General features: G+C 43.4%; 2 protein-coding genes across 2 annotated transcripts; one reads left to right on the top strand and one right to left on the bottom strand.

Moving 5' to 3' along the window:
- Nucleotides 1-227: 227 nt before the first annotated feature.
- Nucleotides 228-2,870, top strand: LOC103988043 (copper transport protein ATX1). The gene is made up of 3 exons (XM_009406544.3): nucleotides 228-379; nucleotides 2,045-2,120; nucleotides 2,440-2,870. The coding sequence occupies exons 1-3, from the start codon at nucleotides 371-373 to the stop codon at nucleotides 2,655-2,657; spliced, it is 303 nt and encodes a 100-aa protein (XP_009404819.2). The 5' UTR covers nucleotides 228-370; the 3' UTR covers nucleotides 2,658-2,870.
- An 8,618-nt stretch (nucleotides 2,871-11,488) lies between these two features.
- LOC135615000 (serine/threonine-protein kinase D6PKL2-like) lies at nucleotides 11,489-14,373 on the bottom strand. The gene is made up of 2 exons (XM_065112933.1): nucleotides 13,703-14,373; nucleotides 11,489-12,520 (listed from the first exon to the last, which is right to left on the bottom strand). The coding sequence occupies exons 1-2, from the start codon at nucleotides 14,251-14,253 to the stop codon at nucleotides 11,701-11,703; spliced, it is 1,371 nt and encodes a 456-aa protein (XP_064969005.1). The 5' UTR covers nucleotides 14,254-14,373; the 3' UTR covers nucleotides 11,489-11,700.
- Nucleotides 14,374-14,678: the final 305 nt, after the last annotated feature.

The raw sequence follows: 14,678 nt of genomic DNA, 5'->3' as shown, positions 1-14,678 counted from the left end.
CAACAAATCCTGTACTCCATGAACTCGTCCCACTTCTCTCATCTTGACCGTCCCCTCGACCATGATCACCATCCACCGTCCATCTACCGTGTACGCAAATCTTGAAGCTCCTTCGCAAAGTCGTCGGAAAAGGGAGCCACGCATAAAAAATGTTGGTACACTCAACCGCGTACTACGGTCCTTTGGTTTACTTTCGGAATTGCCATGGACATTGATAGATATTTACCAGATTACACTCATCCTCACCCAAATTGCTCTTTCCGTTCACCCCCCCTTTTTCTTCTCCTCTATATACTCGGATGGGCTGCTGTCTTCTCCGGCCAGAGTTGTAGACTTGCCTCGCTGCAATCTTGACTTGTCCTCTGCGTCCATGGCCGAGGTATGGTATTTGATCTTTCTTTCCTTTCTGGGTTCTGAATCGGTTGATTCAATTTCTTCCCTATGTTCTGGGTAGTAATTCTTGTCCCCGAGTTCGATCTGTTGCGAACCAGAACATACGCTTCAAAGTGTTAGTTTGTGAGATGATAAGGTCGATCGTCACGATTCTTTTAGGTTATATTGTTTTCCCCTTTTCCAACTTATGCAATCCTCGATGCTGTAAGAGATCAACTTATTGTTATTATTATCCGTCCGATTTGACTAATCATCTTACTATTCCCTGTCAGAAAAACACGAAGATTATATTTGGTTTCAAAATTAAAATTAATCACCAGTGCTACGAACTCCTGTGTTTGATCGAAGAAGGAGACTTCGGTTAACATGTAACATGAATAAAGTGCGGAAAGTGGGGACATTGCGCTACTTGCATACGAGGGAAATTTTGAAGACATTTAGATACATGTTCCCTGTTACTTGAGATTTCCCCCATAGCTGCTAATATGTTTTCTGAAGTAATACAAGTTGGCTTTGATGGGTGATGATTGATTCCCATAGAAAGGTAGGTAAAATTTGTTAGTCATTCATGTGTACCATTCATCGATTATTCAGACTAGGGTTGCTTGTTATCTCAAGGACCTGTGTAGTTTTCCTTTTATGCACTTAGCTTTAAAATTAAGATGAGTAGCAACAAAGATTAGGTAGAGTTTTGTGGGTTGAATAATTCATGGAATATATACTACCTCATAAAATTTCAGAGCTCATAGGATGAAACTGGTTCTAAATGTAAAAAATGCTTTAGCATATGCATATACTGAAAACACACAACAGATGGTTATACTTGTGCTTAGCTATAGGTATTACAAATCTTATATGTTAGGACAATACTCCCAGTCAATTAAGCACTTGGTGCTACTTGATTAATTTAGGAGTCCTATTAGCTATATTGGTGAAGACTCTATATCATATTCTTCATGGCCTAAGTTTTTAATCAGCTTGGCCTTTGCTTCCAAAGAGGACCATTTAAAATAATAGTTTGGAAAACTGAGTTGAGACCTTCGTATTTGACCTCAAAATGAGAAATGGAAACCCGACTGGTCTGGTTTTGTCGTTGGATCATATTAGCAGTTTACCTGGATAGGACCAGCAGACCCAACTGATTTTTTTTTCTCATCGGTCTAGACCATACAAATGCATAGTGACCGAATGACCCTAGTCTTGACCATGTCAGTCACTAGTTCGATTATGATAATTGTGTTTAGAAGTTTCAATCTAAGGTTTGGTAGTGTATCACTGTACCAGATGTTGGACTATTTCTAATTTCACAAATATTTGTCAATGCAAGACCTGAAACTCCAAAATTTTGAAAATTTGAATTTGTTGTGTGCAGTTTTTAACTTTAGCCATGATAACCCGTTTCTTAGGAAATTATTCTGGCAAATACAAAATTTTATGCAACATTTTACACACTTTTTACTTGCTTTTCAGTACCATTTGAATTTGAATCAGATTTTTCCATAAAATCTAGATTCCCAATTTCTAAGGCACAAAACTCTTGTGAATGTATGATGCTATGTTGGCAAGCTATTATTTTAATTCAGATTAATCCTTGTAATTTGGTCTGTGATGTCCAATACTGAGAAATTCTTGTGGTTTTCTGTTTTCACAGACTGTTGTCCTCAAGGTTGGTATGTCATGTCAAGGTTGCGTTGGAGCTGTTAAGAGGGTTCTCACCAAAATGGAAGGTTGCTTAATGTTTTTTTGCTCTCTTTTATCCTGGTGCTATTTCTTGATCTTTGAATCTCTTCGTGCTCATGATTTTTCTTTATGGTAAACTTTAATGCATGATGTTCAACACCATATAGCAAGTTTTCTGGCAACTAGTGCTGCCATGATTTAGATTATTATAATTCACAAAGGTTAAATTTCCTGTTGGCAAGATCTTCATTTTTCTTCAACAAATATCTATACATACTAATGTCTGAATCACCCATTTTTGATATGAGCAACCAGAAATAATACTTTGACCAGCTTGACATGTGCATCTTTTGTTTGTATTTTCAGGTGTCGAGTCCTTCGATGTGGATCTGAAAGAACAGAAAGTGACGGTTAAAGGCAATGTAAAACCCGAAGATGTTTTTCAAACTGTTTCAAAAACAGGCAAGAAGACTTCCTTTTGGGAGGCTGAACCTGAAACCAAGGAAGCTGCTCCAGCTGCTCCTACCGAGGAAGATGCTCCATCTGCTCCTGATGCTGCCGCCGATGTCACTACTGCAGCATGATGCCTCAATCTATAAATCTTGTCGGACGCATTTGATGAATAAGTCGGATCTCATGTCATTTGATCTGAAAGTATATTATGTTGCTGATCTTGCTTCCTGATACTGGTTCTGTCCATGTGATAGTATCTCATCTGATAGATAAATTGTGATTTATCCTTTCCAATGGACTCATCTTAAACTCTGGGATTAGATGATTAAAGACAATTTTATGAATCTAATGTGTAGTTTGTGTTGGTGTTTGTTAATTTCGTTATTTGATGGCTTCGATTCTGCACGGTTTGATTAAACTAGTTATTTATTGAACGACCTGCGTTTGCAACTTGAAGGGACACTGGAATTTGATTCTTGCGGCAATCCTATTCTTGAGCTCGAGTTGAATCAATTCTCATTCGCACTGGAATTTGATTCTCGAGGCAATCCTATTCTTGAGCTCGAGTTGAATCTATCTCTGCACGGGTTAAGAATACGGTTCCAATGTGGTTCAAATCCAAATGATGCTCTCCAGTCGAATCAATTCTATGCGGGTTGGAGCGGCCAATCCGGACCCGGTCAGATTCGACCCGTTCTCCGGATCAGTCTGTGCCAACCGCAAGATCAACCTCCCGACAGGCAACCGACGGTCCTGATGGCATCTCACGCGACTGCAGGGTGCTTTCCACGGGTCAATATAAACCCCGTCTCCAGCCTCTCATCCCACACCGTCGCGAAACCAACCCTACAAGTCGCGCCATTTCCTCGTCTCAGCGGCGGATCTCGCGGCCTTCCCAAGTAATGACTCTCCCAGTTCTTTGATCTCAGTTTCTCTTGCTCTCTGCCTTTTTCTTCGTTGGTTTTCCATGCTTTACAGCTCGCCCGTTCTTTTCTCTATTTCATGATGTTGTTGCTACTGGTGTTTTTGTGTGCACGATAATAACTATGTTCATGTCCCGAGTGTTGCAATCTGTGCAAAACGCGGAATGCTAAGCTTCAATTGGTGCCATTTGGTTTTGGGGTAGTTTTGGCATCCGGGTGGTGGATCATGGGATATGACGAATACCTAAACTAGATGCTACAGCGTGTGCTGTTCGATTGATACAAGATTAATTTGGAACTCACGGGTTGTTACCGACGTAAACGCTCCTTCTGACAGTGACGGAAGTTCTGTTTGAGGTCATTATGATTGCTTTTCTATTACCGGTCGTAGATATCTGGCATTCTTTGTTTAGCGCATACTGTCCTTTGCGCAGAAGAAATGTGGGAGTTTGGGGGGAAAATGGTGTGTGGGAGGCCATCTGGAACATCACTAGCTACTTCTACAGTCCGTATGTCAGTGGTTCGCAAAAATGTCTTGAGAAGACAAAGGCTTTAGGAAAACATGGTGTAAGAGTTGTTTTCTCGATAGCAATTAGAATTAGGGTTGGTTAATCAAAATATGTAACGAAAATTACTTCAGCCAGGAATTAAATCAGCGACCATTTTTGTTATTGTAATGTTGCTTGTGCTATAAGAAAAATGTTAGTGCAACTATTAGTTAACGAGTGAAAATAATGTAAGAATGTGTGAGCACATCCAAAGAAGTCATATAGATGTTGATGTTGGATGAGTTGAATTGATTAGGATTAGTGATATTAGATTGGGTAGAAGAAGATCTAAGAAATAGTTTAATAGAAACAATAGAAAGATGGTTGAATGCTATTTGAATAGACGTAAGATATTGCATTATTCCGAGCTTTAATGGTTGGGACAATGTAGCTTGACCCAAATAGTTATAGATAATGGCTATTATAGATAATGACGATGGATAAGTCATTAACAAAGCAGACTTATAGATAATGACCATTTTGTGTTCATGTGCATTATGGGATTCGATCGAATCATAATTGACCAGGAGTCTAAAAGTACATAGATGTAGCATCGTTTTGCCAACCAGCAAAATAACTGATATCATCTTCTTTTCAAGAATAGCAGAGGATGGGATGATGGATAAATCATTGCAAAATTTAGTGAGCAACAAAATTTTTACCAAGATCTTGAGTTGGATGGGTGATAAAGGTAAAAATTTGTAGCAGAATATGGTTGTTGTCCACAAACCATGTAGTTTTGATTCTAGTACCAATGCACCAAAATTCCAGACAGTTACTGTTTAATTGTTAATCATTTACATGCTTCTTTTGTCAAGCATTCTAATATACTTTTAAGAGATTAATCAACCTTGGTGACTAATATACACTAGTTCTTTGTGATATTGTTGATTTTTGCGACGTTGTCCTTTCCTTAGATATGTTTTGAGTCTAATGTTTCCAATTTGTCATTTTACTCAGGATGAAGGACATTGCTGCCTATTTACTTGCAGTTCTCGGTGGAAACCTTTGTCCAACAACTGATGACCTGAAGGGTATTCTGGAATCAGGTTTAATTGATTTCCTTCTCCTTTCTTTATGCATTTTCGGGCCTGCTGTTCTTATACATAAAGAGTTAAGTTCCATAACATTTTTGTGGTCATGTGTTACATAATCTGCTAGTTATTCAGTTCTTGCTTTGTAATGTAAAAATATTACCATGATCAAAGTAGATAATAATAATTTATGTTTTGTACATATTGTTCTGAACAGTGTATTCATTAGCGTGTCAAGGCAATCATTATTCGAATTAATTGAAGGTGTGATACCTACATTTCTTCTTTTGTAATGAGTTACACTAAATTTTAATAACTATTTTCGATTTGATTGTGTTTGTATCAAGGTTCATTGTATCGTGGCATACCGCCCGTTTTGGGTGATACGTATCAATTTGACAGGGGACCGGCTTGTAGGTACACCCCACTGAACCGTGTGTTTGTACATCGGTATGATTCGATATGGTACCGTACCGATAGTTGATTGGTACATTGGTATGGATCGGTAAGACGAATCATGATTTGTATTTCAATAAAAATATCTAAATATTACATTTGGCAATATGTTGGATGCACATAGTCCTGGATCAAAATTTTAAAGAAAGTTGAAATGTGAAATTTTTTTTGGTTCTTTGAAGATAATTGGGTTATATTACCATCTGAACATGCATCCTTGGTTTCAATAGTTGTACAACTAATTTTAAAAGAGGTTTCCTATTTCACCACTTGCATTATGTACTTGATGGTTATTTTCTAGAAAATGTGTTATGCTCCGAGTAAAAGTAGACTGTCAATCTCCAACCTTTTTGGTGATTATATTTTTTCGTTTTATGCAAATTGATCAACTTCATAGAAATTGTATTAAATCTCATTGGTTTATGCTCTGTTGTGTCTGAGGCAGTGAGTGTTGCCCCAAATGTGGTATTGAGAAGTAACACAGGGTGTATATATTGTCCAGTTGTAGATGTCATTAGGTTCCCTGCAATTATACCAATCATGAGCATGCAGGGATGAATAATGGTAGCACTTTCTTATTCTGATTTACTTTTCTCTCGAATCTTGTAAACTAGTTTGATTTGTTTTAATGCTATCTGATAGTTATTTTTTCCCTATTATCTTTCACTAATATGATCTTTTTCTTCCTCTAACCTCAATTATATTCCTACAGAGATTTGACATCAAAGCTTGTCCTACAACACCAATTGCATTCCGGATATAAGGTACTCAAGATTCCCAAATATCTCAACTCTACCTTACTATCCAAGGCTTATTCAAGGAGTTTTGCCACTATAATAATAATAATAATAATAATAATCACATCAGCTTACCATCTATCCACGGGCTGGGCGTCATTCCAGGGGAATCTACTTTTAGCTACTTGCAGGCTGGGATATATTCTAATGCCCTCCTATCTAATAAGAAGCTAATCGATACTGTCAGTCAACCTCTGTTGTGATGACTGAGCCATCACCCATTGATGCATGTGATCTTGTCATCAGCTCCCTGTAGTTGACCTTGACATCAGTTTGAAGGAAACTATGCATCCACAAGAATTCTCTGAAAAGGATGTTGAATCGAGTAATATATTACGAAATAGATTTAATTTTATTCGTTAAGAAGATGAGTATTTATATTGGTTTTGAGGAATAATTTTTTTTTGTCATGCACTAAAATCAAATCATCTATTCAAATTTATGATATATCCTTAAATATTAGATTTTTATATATCTTTCTATCATGATCTTCTATCATGCTCATGCAAGATTAAGTTTTTAACAAGAAAGTCAATCGATCTTAAATAGAAGTTCTTGACAATGGATTGGTACCGTGAAAGATGACAGTCGGATGTTGTGATTTGGTTGAAGTCCATCGGCTTGATTTCTAGAGCATTGTGAGTAGCGGGAGGATCGTCGCAATTGGCGATATTGTAAACCTCCAAGGACGAGAGGGTCGAGAGGAGGCAACGGTTGCTCGGCCTTGATGATCGAGTTCTGGCAGAGATCGTCCCATGACTGGAGCATGAGAGGATGGTTGTAGTAGTAGCAGTTGGTCGGCCCAACGAGTAGGCCCCCACATGAGTAGCACCAATGGGAGGCTGGCGGCGTGTCGCAACGATTCACCGGTAAGAACAAAGAGGGCTTCATCGGTGAGGAAGAACAACTTTGCCGGCAAAGAGTGCTTGGGGCAGAGAGCGCTCGGTGAAGAAAATATGTTGGATGACAGAGTGCGCTCTGCAACCAGGTTAGGCGAGGCAGAGCTCCACAAGATCTAGGGGTAGGGAATGCCACCGGAGGAGGAGCAAGAGATGGAGTGCTTGGCCTACTGCTGTATAACCGTTGAGAGGAGGCGGTGGGCTCAGCGAGCCTCCGGCTATCTGAAAGCTAGCGGGCGACTGCGAGCAACGATGGGAGCCGGGCAGTGAAACCCACGTGAGCGGATGGCGGCTAGCATGCCCTGTGGTGATTTGGAAGGGGGAGCACTCCCTGCTGTGAGGTGGAAGGGGGAGTGCTCCTTGGCCGGAGCAATGGGCTCCTCGGTTGGAGCAACGATGGATGCCAAGGGTGAGATGAGCGCTTGGTACAAAGACGAGTGCTTGGTAATAGAGCGCTCGAGGTAGAGCGCTTCGGTACAGAGATGAGCGCTCGTTAACAGAGCGCTCGGGGTAGAGATGAAATTAGTAATGACAGAGAAATCTTGCTGTCGTCGATCGATCATCAGTAGATGAGAGATTCTTGTCGCTAGACAGCGAAGAAAAAAAAAAAGGTTTTGCTAATGTCAGCAGATCAGTGAGAGAAGAGGCGAATGCTCAGCTCGCTTGAAGAAGCAGGCGGCGAGGTTCCATGTAGTGGGAGAGGAGGGATTGTTGTCATTGGACAACAAGGTTGAGGATCGACGAAGATTGCATGGCAAAGGAGGAAATCAACAGTGGTCGAAGTTTGACACTAAGAACAGTTATGATGGAGAGGCAAAACGAAAGCAAGATAGGCGGGGGATAACCGTGGCACGAGAGGAGGGAGGAAGGTCAGAATGGCGACGACCACGGAGAGGGTCGAGGAAGTGGTAGTAGATCAGCAGATGCTGTCATCGGCATATCAGTGTCGGACAACGAAGATAAGGAATTCTTACTCGAGGTAAAAGGGCTCTGATGTCATATTGAATTGATGAATATACGACTAGACTTAATTTTATTCATTGAGAAGACGAATATTTATACAGGGTTTTGAATAAGAGATTTTTCTCAATCATGCATTTAATCAAATCAGCTACTCAAATATATAATTTATCCTTAAATATTATATTTTATATCTCTCTATCAACCTTTGATAAGGTGACATGCGCTGGAATCCAATTCCCTAACGGCGGTGCAAAACGAGAGTTCTTTTCTTCTCGACGAGGAACACAGCATCTGGCTCTTGGAATGATCACACGTCGAGGAGATGAAATATTATGATTGCAGGAGGCCATTAGGAGAGAGCAGAAAAGGCCACTGTGGGGAGCAGCAAGAGACGAGCACGCCGACGCTGATGACGTGGGACCCGTTCGACCGTGTTCGACGCAGATCGACGCACAAGGCCCCACGGCGGGCCGTCGTGTCGGATGCCGATCCTTCCATCTCCATCACCACACTGAGACAGCACTCCGCTCAGACCCCAGAAATAAAGCTCGCCACCATAGTAGCTATCAAATTTATAACAGAAAATTCGGGATCAATAATTAGATTCATAAAATAATTATTTTTTGGATTAAGAAAAAGGCGAGCCGATCTAATTCCGTGTCTTCATGATACATGCAATAACTCGCATGTACAATACGATGAATTGTATATGCTAATTGCTGTTTAGCTAATAAATATCTAGATGATGAAGTTTCTTGGATCCTGGTGATGCATTACAAAGTAAAAAAAATAGTGAACGAGAGAACGTATAGATAAACTATCATTGTCGTCATATCAAAAATATAGATTTTGATCCTATACAAAAATGTAGGGTTAAGATTCATTTTAGTCCTTGTAATTTTGGTTATAGATTTTTTAAGTTTTTATGGTTTATTTGTGTATAAAATAATTTTTATATTTTTAAAAATACAAGCTCCTTCTGTCAAGTTTGAGTTAACAGATATTAGAGTTTGCTTACGTGATATGTTGACTCATAATAAATCATTAATATAATGATACATATAATTTAGATTAAGATCTATTTTATCCCTCATGGTTTTAGCTATGGACTTCTTAAGTCTTTATGGTTTACTCGTATTTAAAATAATCTTTATGTTTTTAAAAGCATAGTATATAAGTCTCTTCCGTCAAGCCACAGTTAACAAATATTAGAATCTATTTATGTGACATGTTGACTCATAATAAATTATTAATATAATAATATGTATAATTTAAATTTTTTATAAAATCGAGACATTCATCGATGATGAGAGGAGGCGTTGTTGTGGAAACAACCAGCAACAATAGCATCGAGCCGTTATTGCCTAGTAAGGCATTATATGCACGTAGCCTTTCTCGTGCTAACGATGTGCTTAGGAGCTTTCGGTCCTACAGTAGGTGGATGTGCGTCGATTAGTCTAAAGTTAGGCATGCAGTGGTTTCCTAGTCCCTCTTCCTCCTCTTGGACGTTTTCATCCCCGTCGCCTTTGACTTTGTCCTCTCCTATTCCCCCACTTACCACGTCTACGACGTGGTGGTCTAGCTCTTTCTCACCTTCGCCTCTAACCTCTCATATCTTTGCCTCTCCGCCTTCGTTCGCCACTACGACCTCTGCTGCTTTCTCTTCCTCGAAAAGCCGATCGAGGAGAACGAGCAGGTGCGGGAGGGCTACATGGTCTAGCTCAACCGCTCCTTTTGTTTGCTTTTCGTCTTCGTGATGTCGTGATTCGTGAGGGAGGTGGCTTACAAGGTATTGTGGTACTCGTCGGGATCGGAGCGGGTGTCGTTCACGGTGGTAGGCAGCGCCATTGTGGCATGCGCCCTGGAGTTGTCGAATGACATCCGGAAGCTCCTAAGCTTATCGTTAACGTGAGAGAGGCTACGTGTGTACAACACCTTACTAGGTAGCAATGGCCTGGTGTTGTTGTTGGTGGTCGCTTCGACGATGATGCCTCATCCCGCCATTGATGAGATGTCTTAGTTTTTTTTAAAAAAAATTAAATTACACATGTCGTTATATTAATAGATTATTGTGGGTCAACGTCACATTAGTAGATTCTAACATATTTTAATTCAAATTTGATAGGAGAGGTTTATATATTATATTTTTTTAAAATATAAGAATTATTTTAAACATAAGTTAATCATAAGAGCTTAAAAGATTAACTAAAATAAATTTTAATTATAAATTATACATATTATTATATTAATAATTTATTATAAATTAACATGGCACGAAAGCAACACAATTATTACTCCTCCACCGATACTCTTCTGGTTAGGAGGACGCGAGGCCGGAGAGATCTGATGGAGAGTTCTCCGGTTGGTGAGCTTTCATGGCTGATCCTGATGTGAACCCCATTTGTAGTTTGCTGAAAAGGGGAATCTCTTTTTGTGTTTGCTGGAGAACTTGATTGGATATGTACAGAAATCTTATAATAATTATACTAATTATGATAAATGCTTATTGTGACTGAAAAGATGTCTCACTGCCTCAAAAGTGTTTGTTGCAGTGACATATGAAAGGCATCGAGGGAATTGACAAGAGGAAGAATATAGTGATTGACACGAAGAGAAGTAGATGTATTAATATAAAACACTTAAAGGTTTTAGCATCTAGAAACATTTGAAAAAACGAACTTGATAAGGAAATATAATATATGGATATTCGTATGTCATAATATTATTATCAGCTTGCTTGACTCTTTATAACTCCAAAGCTCTGTCAACCTCCTCCTATATCACTCAATCACATCACTTGTTTGTTATAGCACATGATAATATTAATTATAATGTTTGTTTGATAGTTTGATCAACTTTTTATGGAGTAACCTTCAATAATTCTACGCAATCATTCGTATGAATTATTCTCAATTATTTCCAACAGTTATCAAAGCCAACTATACAAAAAAAAGAACCTCAAGCAATGTTACTTTATCTAAATCCTACTTATCTTTCTATTACTTAGCCTAAGTATTTGAGGAATCTTTATGAGACACACTTAGGATTCCAACCGAACCAATTATTTTACGGAACCAACCTTATGTCAAATTAGGAAAAGGATTAGGATTGACTCCCAAGTTCTAACAACCTCCGAGTTAGCAGTGTCGAGAAGCGCCACGTGACATGTTATTACAACCTCCGAGTCACGTGACATGCATTGTTTAGGAACAGAGAGAGAGAGAGAGAGAGAGAGAGAGAGAGAGAGAGAAACTACTAATCTATATTTCTTATTTATATATTTATATATCTATATATATAATCTAAAAGCTTAAAGAGTGGATCAACAAAACCGGCCTCCCCCCTTCCCTACCCCCCAAACAATGCACGTCGGTGGCCACCACCCAGCAAAAAGACCCTCGACTGGTCGAAACCCGACCCGGAACACCGACGCGTGTCGGTGGCCGGTTCCTTTGCCCTTTGACCGCTTTGACTACCACGCATCCACGTGAACACCCCAAGCCTCTGACCTACCCCTAGCGTTGACCAAAACTTTTATAGGATGGGGTTTCATCTCAGTAGTACTCCACCGGCGTGCCCGGACAACTGTCGTCGGAGGCGTCCCGGCTCAGACCCACGAGGCTGAACGGCGGCGGCACGTACGGCGGTTGTGCGCACCGTAGCAGCGCCCAGTTCACGCCGTTGAAGAAGGGGTGGCGCTTGATCGAGGCCGCGCCCATCGTGGAGCCGAGCCGCCGCTCCGGGTCCTTCACCAGCAGTCCCGCGATGAGGTCCCTCGCCGACGCCGACACCGCCGGCTCCTTGGGGAACTCGAGCGCCCGGGCCACGATGTTGGCCAGCGTCAGCTCGTTGTCGGGGCCCTTGAAGGGCGTCACGCCGTAGAGGAGCTCGAAGACGAAGACGCCGAGGGTCCACCAGTCCACCGCGCTGCCGTGCCCCTCCCCGGAGACGATTTCCGGTGCGAGGTACTCGTGCGTCCCCACGAAGGACATGGACCGGAGGTCCACCGGCTCGGCCACGAACTCGAGGCACGGTCCGCGGCGGCCGGGCTTCTTCTTGCGCTTGCGCCTGGGCTGGTGGAAGCAGGAGACCGCAGGCACGATGCAGCTCGGGAGGATGCAGGAGGCGGCGGAGAACTCGCCTCCGCCTGCGCCGGCGGCGGATGACTGGGGCGGGAGGGGGAGCGGGTTCTGGTCGGAGACGATCTGCGCTGCGGTGGGAGTGGCGGAGTCGCACTTGAGGGAGAGGTCGAAGTCGGTGAGCATGATGTGGCCGTCGGCGCGCACGAGGACGTTCTCGGGCTTCAGGTCCCTGTACACGATGCCCATCATGTGGACGTACTCCAACGCCACCACCACCTCCGACGCGTAGAACCTGCAGAAGCCGACGCCACAACTCAACACAATCCAACACATCCTAAAACCACCACAAATCATGCATCGAGTCACCTAAACTGAGATGCAGGTTGCGCATGCATGCATGCATGCATAAATGACGCAAACAAGCTACAAAAAGCCTGTTGCTTTCTTCACGAGGGATTCCACGTGAAGCTGTTTCCGTTGCCACGACTCGGCTTACTTCATAGTAGACGTGGGCAAGCGATCCCATTAACATGAAAACCATGGCCCAACAAACATGGTCAGTGGGGACTGTGCGCCTACACAGCCAAGTCCACAGGACGAGATGAAGGCTGGCATTTGGGAGGAGAGCGGTGAGGACGAGCATGTGAAGTGCTTGTTGGAGTCCGAGAGCTTTCACATGTCGCTCAGCCCACTCCGACGTCGTAGTATCCGGGAGACTCTGCACCATAGTTTAAGACAGACAGTACACAGCGTGTAATAAAGTGTGAGCGTATCAAAAGAAATGGGTGGAATCACGTCAGGAGGAGTAGGAAGCTAAGATCTCGAAGCAGATGGTGTCACACGGGCCACAGACACCGTCCCCATCCGACAGCTAATGTCGAACACATGGCTCCAAAACGAGCCCCCAACAAGCACGACTTAATTCCCACTGTTCTCTGTAGATGACAGACACACTGGCCATGCCCCCACAGGTCATGTCCCGGTGGCGGATGTAATTGATAGAACTGGCCATGGGCTGCACGACATGGAAGGAGGAGAAAGAACAGCGGCAACATGGGCTGCACGACATGGAAGGAGAAAGAACAGCGGCGACGAGGAGGGGGGGAGGGGAGATGAGCTGGGTTGTGCCCTTGTTTCGGGTCGGGAATGAAGAACCGAAACCACGTACCAATTGCCTCTCATCGAAACAATTGGTTCATCGTCTTCCTCAATCGACGCTCTCGAAGAAGGTTACTTCCCGAATCCCTGGGTACAGCTTGCTTTTCTTTAAAGCTAAATCTCGAATCCCAAGATAAATTCGAATGAGAAAAAGACGAAAGTAGATAAAGGAAATTAAAAATGATAATGATAATAATAATGATTATAGCTATTATAAAAACAATATTGCTTGCGTAAATTTAGGATTTGAAATTAAAATAATAAAAAAGGAAAGGAAGGTGGGTGGGTGCCGCTAATGTGCGCATGGGACGCATACCGGACGGCGGCGTCGTCGAAGCGCTTGCCGGGCTGGCGCTGGCGGAGGACGTGGAGGTCGCCGCCGGGGCAGAACTCGGTGAGGAGGCAGGACCAGCGGTCGTTCTCGGCGCAGGCGTAGAGGCGGGGGAGGAAGGGGTGGTCGATGGACTCCAGGATCTCCCGCTCCGTCCGGGCCCGACCTTCCTTGCTCCGACCCTCGAGCTCCTTCTTGTCCATCACCTTGGCCGCGAGCAGCAGCCCCTCGGCCCCCGCGCACTTGAGCTCCGCCAGGTACACGCTCCCGATGTCCCCGCTGCCCAGCCGCCGCACGAACCTCAGATCGGACATCGAGAGGAGGTCGCCCCCGCCGGCGGGTGGCGCCGACGAGGACTTCAGCCGGCGGATCGCGTCGAGAACGGGGTCACCGGTGGGGCGGGACTTGTGGATGGTGCCGGACAAGGAGGAGGAGGAGGAGAGGGAGCCGGAGAGGGTGGAGAGGGCGGAGGAGCCGGAGCGGTCCGACGAGCCGAAGCTCATGCTCTCGAGGTCATCGGCGAGGTCGTCCGGCATGGCGACCGCGAGCAGCAGACGAAGAAGGTGTTCGGCGAAATTACGAGGGTGGGGGTAGCAATCGAGAGGACGCCCCACAAAATTCGTAGAAGGCGAGGGACAGAGTGAGAGAGAAGACAAAAAGGGAGGGGTTTTGTGCACGACGCGGCTACGTGGGCCGGTCGGTGATGGTTGGGCCTCATGGTGGGTCTCCATGATGGGACCTGTGGGGCCTACGGGAAGCGGGCATTCCGCGTCCTGTGCGGACTCGGTCGAGTGCGGTGGTGTCTCGACATTGGCGAGACGCAGGTAATGGCATCAAATCGTCCGATGCTGGACGGCCCTGATCGATTCCCCGCCGCTAATCTCGTGGCACGCAATTAAGTCAAGTGTGGGGGAGAAAATGATATTTCAAAGCTAAATTTATATGGCAACGACTTATTAAT

This window comes from Musa acuminata, chromosome BXJ2-6, assembly GCF_036884655.1.
Source record: "Musa acuminata AAA Group cultivar baxijiao chromosome BXJ2-6, Cavendish_Baxijiao_AAA, whole genome shotgun sequence".
In the NCBI taxonomy this organism is placed as follows: Eukaryota; Viridiplantae; Streptophyta; class Magnoliopsida; order Zingiberales; family Musaceae; genus Musa; species Musa acuminata.
Note: the sequence above shows the minus strand (reverse complement) of the source record. Positions and strands in the feature narration are given on the sequence as shown.

Bases quoted from the DNA above. Each gene is read 5' to 3' on its own strand.
- LOC103988043 (XM_009406544.3), top strand. The intron at 2,121-2,439 runs GTTGCTTAATGT...TTGTATTTTCAG, and splicing joins GGTTCTCACCAAAATGGAAG to GTGTCGAGTCCTTCGATGTG.
- LOC135615000 (XM_065112933.1), bottom strand. From the start codon at position 14,253: ATGCCGGACGACCTCGCCGATGACCTCGAGAGCATGAGCTTCGGCTCG. The intron at 12,521-13,702 runs GTATGCGTCCCA...CGGCTTCTGCAG, and splicing joins TTCGACGACGCCGCCGTCCG to GTTCTACGCGTCGGAGGTGG.